At 42.4% G+C, this 13780-nt stretch overlaps 1 protein-coding gene across 1 annotated transcript in view; it reads right to left on the reverse strand.

The window, feature by feature from the left end:
- The window catches only part of FRAS1 (Fraser extracellular matrix complex subunit 1), a 438063-nt gene that overhangs the window by 77577 nt on the left and 346706 nt on the right, over positions 1–13780 (reverse strand). Inside the window, exons 39-47 of the mRNA XM_086704782.1 lie at positions 13589–13737; positions 13036–13198; positions 11337–11472; positions 7574–7764; positions 6430–6583; positions 4964–5227; positions 2571–2759; positions 1022–1141; positions 570–749 (exon numbers count right to left, since the gene is read on the reverse strand). Coding sequence (XP_086560908.1) covers positions 570–749; positions 1022–1141; positions 2571–2759; positions 4964–5227; positions 6430–6583; positions 7574–7764; positions 11337–11472; positions 13036–13198; positions 13589–13737 — 1546 coding nt within the window. The remainder of the gene's footprint in view (positions 1–569; positions 750–1021; positions 1142–2570; positions 2760–4963; positions 5228–6429; positions 6584–7573; positions 7765–11336; positions 11473–13035; positions 13199–13588; positions 13738–13780) is intronic.

Consider the following 13780-nt stretch of genomic DNA (forward strand, 5'->3'; position numbering starts at 1 on the left):
ACCTTAAATTTTTTTTTAATGTTTATTTATATTTGAGTGAGAGAGAGAGAAGGACAGAGCATGAGCAGGGGAGGGGCAGAAAGAGAGGGAGACACAGAATTCGAAGCAGGCTCCAGACTCCAACCTGTCAGCACAGACCCTGAGATGGGGCTCAAAGTCATGAACCGTGAGTTCGCGACCTCAGCCAGAGTCAGACGCTTAACTGACTGAGCCATCCAGACGTTCCTTTCCTGAATTACATTTCCTGGATTAAGCACAGTGCACCACACTGTGCCGGGTGCTCAGACTTTAGAAGAACAGGGTGCAGTGTTTGCCCTCAAGGAATTGACAATCTAGTTATGGAGACAAGATTGCTTACATAAAATTGCAATTGTTCATTCAGGTTTCAGCAAGAAATTATTGAGTATCTATTGCATGCCAAATGTAATGCAAGGCAGTATATAATGGTCAAAATTCGTAATGCAAAAAGTAAATACTAACAACGGCAGATTCTAGGCATACATGGCTTACTCCCAACGCTTACTAAATCCCAACTTTTGGTTTGATGAAGCAAGAGGCGATAGGCTTACCGGGTGACGCTGCATGCTCTAGATGGCCCAGTTCAGGTTTTCTAGTGATTCTATAGACCAATTCTGCAGGCTTACTCTCCTGGTCCATGGCAGAGAGCTGCAGAGTGGTGATCTTCTTCACCGAGTTCTCATCCAAGACCAGCCCTTTGTTGGTGGTGACGACTGGTGGGGAGTTGTCTTCTGAAAATATCAGAAGTAGTAATTTGAAAGAGGATCCTTTCAGCTTCCTTTTTTCAATTCTGGGCCTAGTGCCCAGGAGTAAAATCAGAATAATCCTTAGGCCTGTCCCTCAGGGAGTGCACCAAGGATCAGCTTCACACAATAGAGGGGACAGTATTCCAGATTCCCATGTGGCTGGGTAAAGGAAAGGCTCCAGCCTCAAGGTAAGCACAGTGTAGACTATATAACCCCAGAACTGCTGGAATATTTTTAGAAACCCAATGACCCCTTACCCAAAACACTGATGGAAAATGACTGGCCGATCAATGTGTTGCCTTCTCCATCGACCACATCAAATTTAAAAGCAAAGCTCCCACCAGATTCTCCTTTCCCATGACTGTATTCTACCTGGCCTGTAAAAAAGGACAAGAAAATAAAGATTCGCTATTAGTGATTTCTGCCCTTATTTCTGAAGCATGAGGTGGGAATCTGATTGGTATTCACACCAGTGAATCAATTAACACCTTCCTCACTTTGATATTGCTGTAGACATTTTAATCTAAAGTTTTCAGTTCCTCCCTTTCCCCTCCCACTATTGACTTCCTCGTAATAAAAAACACTCTCATAATAAAATCATCCCAAGTAGGACTGCTTTATGGTTGAGGCTTAGCTTTTGTGAAAGATTCTAAGGAAGTCTCATGAGTAACCAGATTAACAAAATTGCCCACATGGAATATGTGCAGCAACAGCACCCACATCATTGGTTATACACCCATGTCACAGGGCAAGGGACACGGAGCCACAGTCCGTATTCCTCCCAGAGCTCATCAATCCCATTTCCCAGTGCAGCTTTAAGTCCTTTTTGAAACAACACCGGATATAACCAACCAAAGAGTTAACAGATAAACTCTACATCGAAGTCAAAAGGATCGAAAGGGACAAGCTCAACATCTTACATTTTTGTTCAGGGACAGTCTCACTACCAAGTACCTAGCAATGTAAATAGAACCAAACATCTGGGGAGAGGTGCCTGGTCTCATTTTTAAAAAGGAGATATTGAGGCAAGGATAACTAAGATATTACTATCCCTTTGTCTATTCCACTCCCTTTGGCAAAGTACAGACAGGTCCAGTGAGAATTTAGCTGCTACCCATTTTGAGTGTTAATGCATGGACAAGACCGTTATTTCCTCTCCTGAGGACATATTTCCACCTCTAAATGGAATTGCACATCATCACATGACTTTGGATTTGGGTTACTTTTCTCCCCCATTACATAACTTTTTTTTTTCTTTTACCCCTGGAAGAATTGTACAGTAACTACGTAGCATTTAACACTTATGCTTTTACATTACATCAGCATTTCCTGGAGGAGGGATGAGCTATGTAATCTCCCCTAGGCAGCTCCGATTTATGCCCTTCCATTTTGCTTAGTTCATTAACTTGTGCTCTTTGGGGAGCTAAAAAAGAGATATAAATTGTTCACCTAAGGCAGGCATAATTTTCACCTTAATCCATCCCAATTCACTTCTTTTTCCTTTCTCCCTCTCACGCACACTTTTGAGCATCATAGCAAGTCAAAGTGATTTTTTTCCCTCCATAATCGCCCCAAATTTCATCAATGCTATGTCAAGGCATGAACACATTTTAGCCAAGAAGGATAGTTTTTTTTTTTTAAACAAAAAATTGAGGAGACAAGAAAGCATAAATGGAACTATAACTCAGCTCTTATTCAAAACAAAGAGTGCAGTGTGCTGCCATAAGCTACCAGGCATTGAACTCCCATTTTACTACTGTGGGTAGCTCTGTAGAAGTCTGTACAGGCAGAAGTGAGGTAGCTGACCTTGGGTAATGTCAGCCTGGGTGAAACTCCGGATGGGGCCTTTAACGGAGATTTGGTCTCGGTTGTCATGCTTTACCATCTGCAGGCGCCCTGCCCCAGGATCTTCCTTCATGATGTACATCACCTGACGGTCATCTGAGTCAGTATCTGTCACTCTCAAGTGCTGTTCTGTGATGCGTGCCACAGACCCTGGGAGAGAATGGGAGAGGTTAGGTCACTGCCCATCATTGCCTTTGAATAGTATGTCAAGTGATTTGGGGAGGCTAGAGACTAAATTATCACATATTGCCTTGGTTTATGTACCAGGTGCTTGCTTGCCCTTCTTCGTCTCCAGATGCATACATTTTAATTTCCCTAGTTGAAACAGTCCCCACCTCCAGTTTGTTAATCATCACTCTCTCTATGCTCTCTCTACTCCTGTGACCTATCAGTTACCCCTCCCTCAATCTATGTTGTAACTCCCAGATCTATGATGAAACCTGTTTGGACCTAACTTATTTGCTGTCTTATTTTTTATTTTTTTTTTAGTGCTTATGTATTTATTTTGAGAGAGAGTGAGCAGTGGAGGGGCACACAGAGAGAGAAAGAGAGAGAATCCCAAGCAGGCGCTGCACTATCAGTATGGAGCCCGATGAAGGGCTCAAACTCATGAACTGTGAGATCATGATCTGAGCCAAAATCAAGAGTCTGATGCTTAGCTGACTAGCCACCCAGATGTCCTAACGTATTTATTGTCTTCAGGATCACCAAATCATAAGAGACAGCTTCACATAAGCTTACAAATATATCTTGTTGCCATCTCAGACCAAATAGTTAAAATCCATGTTTACAAAGATTACAAATAGGGAGACCCGAGTGCTGGGCCTTGTAAGGCCGTGCAGGTGTTGGGGATGGAGGCAAGGCACTTGCCCCTTGCTTTCTTGTCCAGCCATTTTCTCACATTAAAAACAGTAAATTCTGGTATGCAGATCTTAGTCATTCTTGCGTAACACATCCTGGTGTCTGGCTGGGCCCTGAGCATCCTGTGTGTTCTCGCTGGGTAATGCCAACAGTGCAAGGCCTAACCATTCTTTCCTTCAGGCCATTCTCAGCAAGTGGCCCTGAGGGATGAAGTGGCATCCTCCTCTGGGACAAAGATCAGGCTTTCTTACTGTCACTACAAGGTGGGGTGGGGGGACGCCAGGCTCCGTGCTCCTCTTCTATAATGCATCCATTGCATGTGAAGGCACCCATCTGGGCCTTCTGCGTCACCTCCACCAGACTTGGAGTGCAGAGGGAGACAAGTGCAGAGTGCAGACTTACCGATGGCAATGCTTCCGGTTATGCTGTGAGTAACAAAGCACTCAGTCTCTGACCGAGGAGCCTCAAGTGTTCTATCAGCACTCACGAAACAGTAACAGGCTAACTCACTAGCTTATAAATAGGGTAAAGGTAAATCTCAGACCTAATAATTGGGACTTTTGGGAATCTCCAGAGTTTCAAATACCATTATGCCATATAGTTTTCACTACAAAATACATGTGGGGCACCTGGGTGGCTCAGTTGGTTGAGAGCCCAACTGAGGCTCAGGTCATAATCTGGCGGTTCATGAGTTCAAGACCCACACTGGGCTCTCTGCTGTCAGTGCAGAGCCTGCTTCAGATGCTCTGCCCTGTCTCTCTGCCCCTCCCCATCTTGCATTCTCTCAAAATTAAATAGACATTATATACATATATGAGGAGTAGGAAAAAAAAAAACCAGGACCCCACCCAGGGTGATGCAGATGTTTTGTGGGCAAAAGGCCCACTCTCTAATTCAGTAACTCCCTACCGCAACTGACTTTGAGACTGACACGTGTCCCAGGTCCTTCAGTCCAGCTTATGTGTAGGCAAAATTGTGAAGTTAGACCCTAGGGTACTATATCTAATGATTCTCAATTATTTTCATAATCTCTTTTGGTGTATGATAATTTCCCCAGTTGCCCCCCATGCCTCCCCACCCACTTATTTTTTTTTTTTAAATGAGTATCTTGAGAATTCTGCTTGAGTTTTTTTGTTGTTATTGTTGTTTTGCTTTTTTCTGTGGGATTGGTTGGGCAGTGGCCCTGTTCTAAGAAACCTGGTCCTATGAGTAGCTGGATAAATTAAGGTTTCTGAGGGTCTTGGAAGTACTATAAGTTCTTCTTAATCTTTTCTTGAATTCAAACACAAAGGTATCTGGTCCAAAGAATTTAAGAGATCTACATTAGTCAATCATAACTCTTAGTGTCCTTAAAAGAATAGTTCTCCCCACCTCCAGTCTCCCTGAGTTCTGAATGCCTACTTCACTATCCTCCCACAGAACAAACGTGCACACAGACAAGAAAGAAATAAGGACAGAGGGACCACAGCCACTCTCTTCCATTCCTGTGGTACCTGCTGAGAGTTGAAGGACTCGGTTTACAGCCAAGTGGGGGGCGCTGCTTGTAGGCAGCTCTATGTATATCTCCATCCTCCCTGTGTCCATGTAGAGGCCATCCGTGAGGGAGAACCGGAACTCATCCACTGCCACACCGGGACCTCCAGGCATGTACCCGACCAGTCCAGCCAGGATGTCCTGGTAGGTGAAGGAGGAGCCCTGAGCTAAAACCCTCCCGTTCTTCAGAGGCTCAGAAGCAGTTTGCCTCCAGAGCAGACGACCTGAGGAAAAAAGTAAAGAAAAACAAAGAAAAAGTGGGAGAATACATATGGCGCCAAAACTTGGCTTGGCTTTGTCAACTAGTATGAGCCTGGGTAAGATGTCAAGCACCTCAGAGTCTCTTGGTGTCACACGCACATAAATGACCAACAACTCAGAATTTTCTAAATATTTAAGCACTGCCCTGTGGCCTCATCTACAAATAAATATGATAAAATCCTCCTTTTCCTGTTTAAAAATCTCTTAAGGAGACACAATGGATGTGGTAATACAGTGGCTTAGAAGTCAAGTCTCCCTCCATGAATTCAAACTCACGCCACTATTTAAACCTTATTTTTCCCTTCTACAAAGTGAAATTAGCACTCGTCACTTGCTGCTTTCCTTCTGGGGCATCTGGGATGGGAGAAGGGACTGTGTTTTCAATTCCATTTAAATTCAGAAAGACACAAGACATCTTTGGGTGGAGGCATCTTTTTCTGTCTTCAAGGGTCATGTGTATCACAATGAGACAGTTAAAGTGCTTCATTAAAGAAAGTGAAAGTGAAGGAAGGGACGATAAAATGCAATGACCAACAGACTCTTCTATTAACCTTCCATCAACAGCAACAACTTCATCTTTAAAAGACCAAGAGTGTTATGATACACTAGGATACCACGTGGGAGATGAAAGTTCCAGAGCTTTAGCTAGTACCAGAGGGATGGCACTTAGAAAACAAGTAGGTAAAAGATTCCCATGGTGGTTTTTACCTCTGGTTTAATCAGGAAAAGTGCTTTCTTTGCAAAAGGACCAGGCTCATAAAGATACCTAGCACACCTCTAACCTGAAGTGCATACCTTGTGCAATTAATATCAAGGTGGCCATGCTGTTCCTTGCATGAGATGGCCCAGGATTAACAAGCAATGAAGCCCTACTCTGACAAGAGGACTCTAAACCCATTTTGCCTGAGGTTATACAGGCAAGCAGGAAAAGAGCTGAAATTGAATTTCAGATACACCAATTACCTAGGATTCAGGCTTTTAGAGCAACTGGTGTCAACTGTGACCCCAAGAATATTGGCTAGCTGTGAATCTGATTATACTTTGATGCAAAGAATGGACTATGTACAGGTGAGGTGGAGGAATAACCAACAGAAATCTACATGTTTATTCTAACAACCTGTTGGGCATCTCAAGTAAGAAGCTCGCCATAGCAGTTGTGTCCTACCGTGGTCAGGCTTTTTTGTCAATACGAAAACCAGCTCATTATCCGGAGTGTCCAGATCTTGCAGGCTCAAAGAAGAATTGCTTATCACCACTCCCGAGCTGAGCTGCACACCAAGGGGCCGCAAGGTCATCCTGGGAGGCTCATCGTTCTTCCTCTGATTAAAGTATAAAATATCAGGTCTCACACAGATATTGGTTTAAGAAGAAAGAAAATGTATCTTATTCAGAGAAAGTAACATATTCACACCAACTTTCACTATTGAAATAGCATGTCATGTGTCACAATCTTTAATTCCCCATCAAAATGGTTAGTTGGGAAAGACAGCAAACCACACAAGCAAAATGTCTCCTTGAAAAGAAACTGACGTTCTACAGAAATCGCCTTGGATGTTTTCCACAGGTACAATGATCATGGTTTTCATGGACATGTGGTTGGAGAAGTGCAAGCATATTTGGGGGACAAAATAACACATTCTTTGAAATCAGAACTGTCTTGGAAAGCCCCAAAATACCACAGTACTGTAGGAGGCCATCATATTTAAAAGTGTGAGTCTCTCAGAGTCTCCCTGACCCTGTGCCAGCCCCGCTTTACGATTCCTGAAGGGTAGGGTATTGAGGATATTTTCCCAAGGCAGAGGGTATTCCATGCTGAGTTTTATCTTTTATCTTTCTCTCTCCCCGGGCTGGTAGAGCAAGCTATGTAATTGCTCAAACGAGAATAAATACAGCATCAAAGGACACATTTCTTTGATGTTACAATTTAACGAATAAATGCATTAAAATATAAGAAAAGGCAAATGTGTATCTAGAACTACATATAATAATTTCAGGGAAAAATAGGCATATGTTAGTTTTTGTCTAAATATGAGATTGCCAGGGTTTCTCTTGTATGACCCTCACAAACTGCTCTTACACAGAATGAATACATTTTACCCTGAAGTGAAAATTCAGATTTCCAAGTCAGACCATCCCCAAATGCCAGCCTTAATTCTACAAGTTTCCTAAAGGTCAGGGTTATATTTTTAAATTGACCTCTAAAACTGAAGGTCAAATGGAATCTTTTTTGCTTTTCAGTTCATATAGAGCTATCTCATCATGGGATATTGTCATCAAAGGCCCAACTTTTCCAACTTCAAAGTCTTTACCTCAATGGTGATATTGATGCTGTGGATCTCTGAACGACTGTTTCCATCACTTACATAAAAACTAAAAATGTCATGGGTTGGCTCAATGCTTTCATGAACACTTTGAAAGTAGTAAATGTAGTTTTCTAGGACATCTTGAATAGGGAATGATGCCTCCAGGTCACTGGTGGTTCCAGGGCCAAAACGATCACCTGCATCAACATCAAGAGAGAACTTTTACCTTGATCCCTCAATTCCTGCTTACTAGGCTGAACTAGAAAACATGACACTATTATCAACAAAAGATGAAAATTCATTAGAGGATAAAAATGGAGAATGGAAAGGGCACAAGACTAGCAATATAAGACTTGAGGTTTGATCCCTGTTTCCCTCCTATTCCTCATCTATACATGGTTATATTTGCCCTGCTGTTTCCACAGGGAATCAAATGATATAATATGCATGAAAGCACTCAGAATGTTATTATTTTATATAGCAAGAATCAGGTTGTTTTGTTAGAAATCTGTGATAAAGTAAATCCTGGGGCAAGTAACGATACAATAGCAAAGGTTCTACCTTAAGCCTTAGTCAATTTCAAAACCACTATGCCTAGCACATCCTGCAAGAGGAAGCCTCCTTCTCTATATAAAAAAAGGCTAACTCTATACCTTTTTATCTAAGAAACCTCCCCTTGGGTCAGAGCTTAGACCCTGGGATGGTACACCAGGGCTACTGTGATGCTCGGGGACCATTCAGAGCTTAGGTGCCATTCAGCGACTGAGATTCTCAAGTATCATTCAGAGCTCCAGAGATAGAGCAGGTTCTGGTTAACTCTACTTTTCATACCAACCCCAACCAAACACTGGAAAAGGGCAAGAGGGAGAGTAAGCACTGTCTACATGACAGATGACTTGTCTCTTTTTTGGTGTGAGTCTCTCTAATTGGTCGATTTTAAACTGTTACCACATTTTCTTCTAAAGAGAGGAGAAAAAGAAAAGAAATCCCTGTGTCTTCAAACATTCCCTGGATACACATCAACAAAGAAAAGTGTATATAGAAGATCTCAAAACAACAAGGCTTTCTTTTTCTCTCTTCCATGGCCCTTTGCAAAGATCGGGTCATAAATCAAAAGGCCATTGACTTCCTGAATTATAGATAGTATCATTTTTTTTTTTTTTTTTTTTGTTAACCTCCCAACAGAAAGACTAGGAATGAAAATGTTTTATTTGTAATGTGTTTGAAGAGCTCAGGACATTTGTTTCTTCTTCAATGACATGAATTTTCTTATATTTTACCCATCAGTTTAATTCTTCTTGACATCAGAAGCATAACATAGGAGAGTCTAAGTGACCAGTGACCTGATAATCCCTAGGACATACAGTTCAGTGTTTCCAGAAGGAAGTGCTGTATGTAATTCCTTCAAATTTTTATTTTCCATTTACATTGATCACTACAAATAAAATAAAGGTGGCTTCTCTATTTGGGTCAAAGAGCCTAAGCAAACTAAATGATGCCTAAATATATACTCAAATAGAGTAATGACTTCTTTTCTGTCATTGGAAAACATGCTGTTCAACAAGTGAATCTGTCAGTGAAGCTTTAAGCACCAATCCTTCCAAGTTTTAAAACTGCACCTTCTAGGGGCACTTGGCTGGCTCAGTTGGTACAACATCTCACTCTTGATATCAGGGTCGTGGGTTTGAGTCCCGTGTTGGGCATGGAGCTTACTTTAAAAAAAATTTTTTTTAATTGCATCTTCTGTTTTTTCATGTAAAATCATTCTCATTTTGCTTCCTTGCCTTCTTAAGCAGAATATACTATGCACAAATTAAACAGTTCTCAATGCATGCAGGCTATCATTATCAGCATCTATTACTGCCTTGTGCTGGAACACAGTCTTGTGTGCCCTAGAGGCAATGAAGGTGGGTACTGTTCTGTTTGTGTTGGTACTAAATGAATGTAGAGCCCATGCTGTAGGATTTTATACCTAACAATATAATTATTGTTTCTTCCCGTCTTGCTGGTAAGAAGTTAAAATTGCTTCTAATATTTTTAAAAAGGCATTAGGCTGATCTGTTGGATTCTGAATCTAGGGAGCTAGTTTCATATATACAAAACAGGCTCAGTTCCGAACACCCATGGAGCAAAGGCTGGGGTCCTTAAATTGTCTTGGGATAATTATTTGTACCTCTCACCCCCCACCCCCCACCATCTTTTCCTTACTTCCAGGCTCATACTAATGTAGAGCAGTGATTCTCCAGGCATCTTCCTGGGTCAACAGCAGTGGCATCACCTATGAGCTGGGGGGAAATGCAAATGCAAGGGCCTCACCAGCCTCTGCAAACAGGAACTCTGAGCTTGCTGCTCGGGAAACTGTTTTCACGAGCCCTCCAGGTGAGTCTTATACACAGTAAGGTTTGAGAATCACTTTTTAGAGGTGAGGCTTGCCAGAAATTTAACTTCTACATCAGTGACATACTCCTCTGCATGCATTCCAGGTTAACGTAAAACTGTTAGGAAGGCTTAATAAGAAACCACCCGGAGAGAAGAGAAGTGCAAAGGGGCAACTACCGTTTCATGATTTCCCACCTTTGCCCATGCTCTTCCCTCTGCCCACAGTGAGACTCCCACGAACCCTTCAAGTTCTAGTGCACATGTCACTTCCTCAGCCTTTTCTGCCATCTCAGGCAAAATTAATCGTTTTGCCCTATGTACCTTCTCAGAGTTTGCCCCTCTCCCTGTCCCAGCATTTTATTTATTGTGATTCATCAGTCTTCATATCTGTCTCCCTCTCAAGGCAGGGTCTATGACTCATCTTTACATCCTTTGTATCTAGCACATACATTTGTTGAGATAAATCAAATTGAGGGATAAACAAACTACGTACATACAATGAAAGACAAGATGGGGAAAGGACCTGAGATTTTCTACAGGAAAACACGGCCACTGCTAAAGGGACTTCTGGTAACCAGGCTCAGATCCCAGGCAACATGCTGGCCACAGACACCTTCAGTGAAAGGCCTCTCCGTGGGAGCTGCTAGCTGCACACCAATTAGAGCCAAGCGCTGGCATTCAGGATTCTCATTGCAGAGGCAGAAACACAGTAACCTGCCAGGAGCTGTCTCAACTGCCAGTCACCTGGGTCTCAGAGGGCCTGTGGACAGCACACGCCTGCTTGCCTCTCCTTCCTTGTGATAACCATCAAGGGCGGTGGGTCCAGGGCAGATGGTGGAGGGGGAGGGATGTTGAGGAGAGGGTCACAGATAGACAAGCATGCATTTCAATTCATGTCATATCTTTAAAAGGAGCTGGGACATAAACTATGGTTCAGCTAAACTGCAGCTACTTCACAATGAAAAGACAGGAATTTCCTTGACACTCAGTTCTGAGTGTCTCTCCATCCCCATTGCACACACTACAGATCTTCCACCCTGCTCTATTTTTTTGTCATAGCCTGACTTACCTTCTAGCATCTTACACAATCTTCTCATTGGTGAGGCTTCGTATCTGTCTCCCCCTACCAGGATCTAAGGCAACATGAAGGTAGGGGTTTCTATCTGTTTTGTTTACTGATATACCCCTAGTACTTAAAAAGTGCCTGGCACACAGAAAATGCTCGGTAAATTTCTGAGTGAATGAAAGCTTCCTTCTTCCCATTTCCTTGAAATGGATCCATTCCTCTGTTAGTCCTTCACCTCCAGGTTTAGCTAAAGTCAGTTACCTCCTTCCACCGTCCCTTCTTTCTAGGTCCAGAATAATTCTACAGCAAAACTACTGCTGGTACCTGTTCCCGTGTTCTCAATGCAGCCATATTTGGGCAGAGCACTTAGTTTAATGATGGCGTCTCCCTGGAGGTTGTCCTGATCGTCGGCAGCAAAGAAATGGTGAAATGAGAGTGGGGCTCTCCCTCCCTCGTCCACCTAAGAAAGAAAATATTGTACAGTCCTTGGGCGGTTGCACAGAACTGCAGTAAAAAGAACTGAATTGAAAAGTGCTGCCTGGGGTGACCTTCCAGCACCAATTTCACTTCTTTGATGAGGCAGAATCTCTACAGACGAGATGAAGAATGTGCATGATGCTGGAGCCAGGCCTCTCAAAGCTACACTCAGACACTATGACTTCTGTGTCTCCCTTCAAAGTTGTGCTTCCTTCAGTGATGGATCTGGTTATCAAGCAGCTCTAGCCCATTCCAATCACCCACCTCGGCACAGCAGGATGGCTGCCTTTCTTCCCTATCAACATTCAAAAGCCCGCAGCTAGAGAATGATCCATCCTGTTCTCCCTCAGATACTGTGAGGGCGACTGTCCCACAGGTGCTCCCACCCAGGATAAAAGTCCCACTTCTCCCCTTACAGGATATGTTGGTAGGTGTGCAGGAAGAAAGGCCTCACCATACCTGAAAGCAAGGGCTGATCTTAATGTTAAAGAGGCAAATAAATCAGCATAAGTAAAAGCAGCTGCTTGAACTAACTTTTTCTTTTAGGGCCCTGTTTTGTATGCTAACTCTGCAACCTGTCCCTGGTGTTTTTTGCTAGCCTCCTGGACATGACTGAGCCATTTCACTTTGAATAATTCTTGGCCTCATGTAGGGAGATCTACAAGATACAAAGTAGAAGGTCATCCTGACGCTGGGAATGGAGAAGGTCCACATGGGTTCCCCAAGGTATGGAATATCAAAGCCATTTAAAAACAACTCAGTTTTATGAGTATCATTTGCTTGACAAAACCAGAAAAATTCCTGCATTTTTGGCATTATGGTATGTACACAGAGCAGGCCAAGGAAACTGAATTAACTCTTATGGAATCCCTACCATGTGTTGTTATGTACCGGGGGCTTTTATATGCTATTCTGTTAACCATCAGAGCAATCCTCTATATAACAGAAGTAGTTATATTTTAAAGATGAGGAAATGGAAGCTAAGAAATATGTAATTAATTAGACCGGGGTCACTCAGCTAGTAAGTAACAGAACCAGCACTTGAACTCGGGTCTGGGTGACCTCATGATTGGGATATGTCATATGGCCTCCATCCCCCCCACACCCAAGGAACTGTAAATAATATTTACAGTGATTAATATTGACTTAAGAAGTGACTTGGGGACATTGTCCATATCCCCATATTTTAGTTCTTACAGACATTAGATGATTAACTCCTAAAAGATATATTACATTTATAATTTCACTCCCACTACTTCACACATCTAGCATAATATACAAAATATTACACATGTCTAGCATTTATGCCTAGCACATAAATAATTTTGACTAAATAATACAAACATAGTTATTTGACCTTCTGCATATAATTTTTTCATACTTTTTGAAAAAACTCATGATTAAAAACTGCATATCTTGACAGTATTGGCTAGATACTTTGGGGGAAGAACTTGGCAGCCAGTTCAGGTAGAAATCCTGTATTTACATCAGCACAGATTCCAGTTCTCTATAACACTCATTGTTCATTGATCTGAGAATTGTTTACCGTGATAAGGTCAGCGAAAGCAATGACTGGAGGTGGATTCTCAACAGGAGTGATAGTGATGGTGAACATCTGATTGTCTAGATGGTTGTGGTCCATATCAGAGACAGAGAAATGGAAGCTATCAGTAACCAGATTACCATCAGTCTCATACACAGCTGAATACCTACAGAGGTAAGGACAAGAATCAAATGAATGAGCTACATGACAAGCCAGGTAAGATGATTGCATCTTTGTTTAAAACTGGAACAATATAGGGGCGCCTGGGTGGCTCAGCTGGTTAAGCGTCCAACTTCAGCTCAGGTCATTATCTCTTAGTCCATGAGTTCGAGCCCCTCGTCAGGCTCTGTGCTGACAGCTCAGAGCCTGGACCTTGCTTCAGATTCTGTGTCTCCCTCTCTCTCTGTCCCTCCTCCCCCCCCTCTTTCTCTCCAAAATAAATAAACATTAAAAAAATGAAGCAATATAATCTTTCAAGGGAGCTATGGGTTAGTTGCTTAAATGTTTTAATACAATTTTTAAAAATTCTGTCAAGTAATACAAAGTGGTTATATACCTAATTTTCTTGTTGTTGATGTCTTCCATTGTGAAATTGGAAACCTCCGAGAGCTCTTCCACTTCAGATCCTGACATTCTTAAGAGGGCACCATACATGGGCAGAGAATTTAACTGAATCCATATCTCTGGGTCAGGGGAAGAATCATCCTAATCAGGCAAATATGAGGCAAGACATGAACACACATTTATA

This window comes from Puma concolor, chromosome B1, assembly GCF_028749965.1.
Source record: "Puma concolor isolate L17-30 chromosome B1, mPumCon1.1.hap2, whole genome shotgun sequence".
Taxonomy (NCBI): Eukaryota; Metazoa; Chordata; class Mammalia; order Carnivora; family Felidae; genus Puma; species Puma concolor.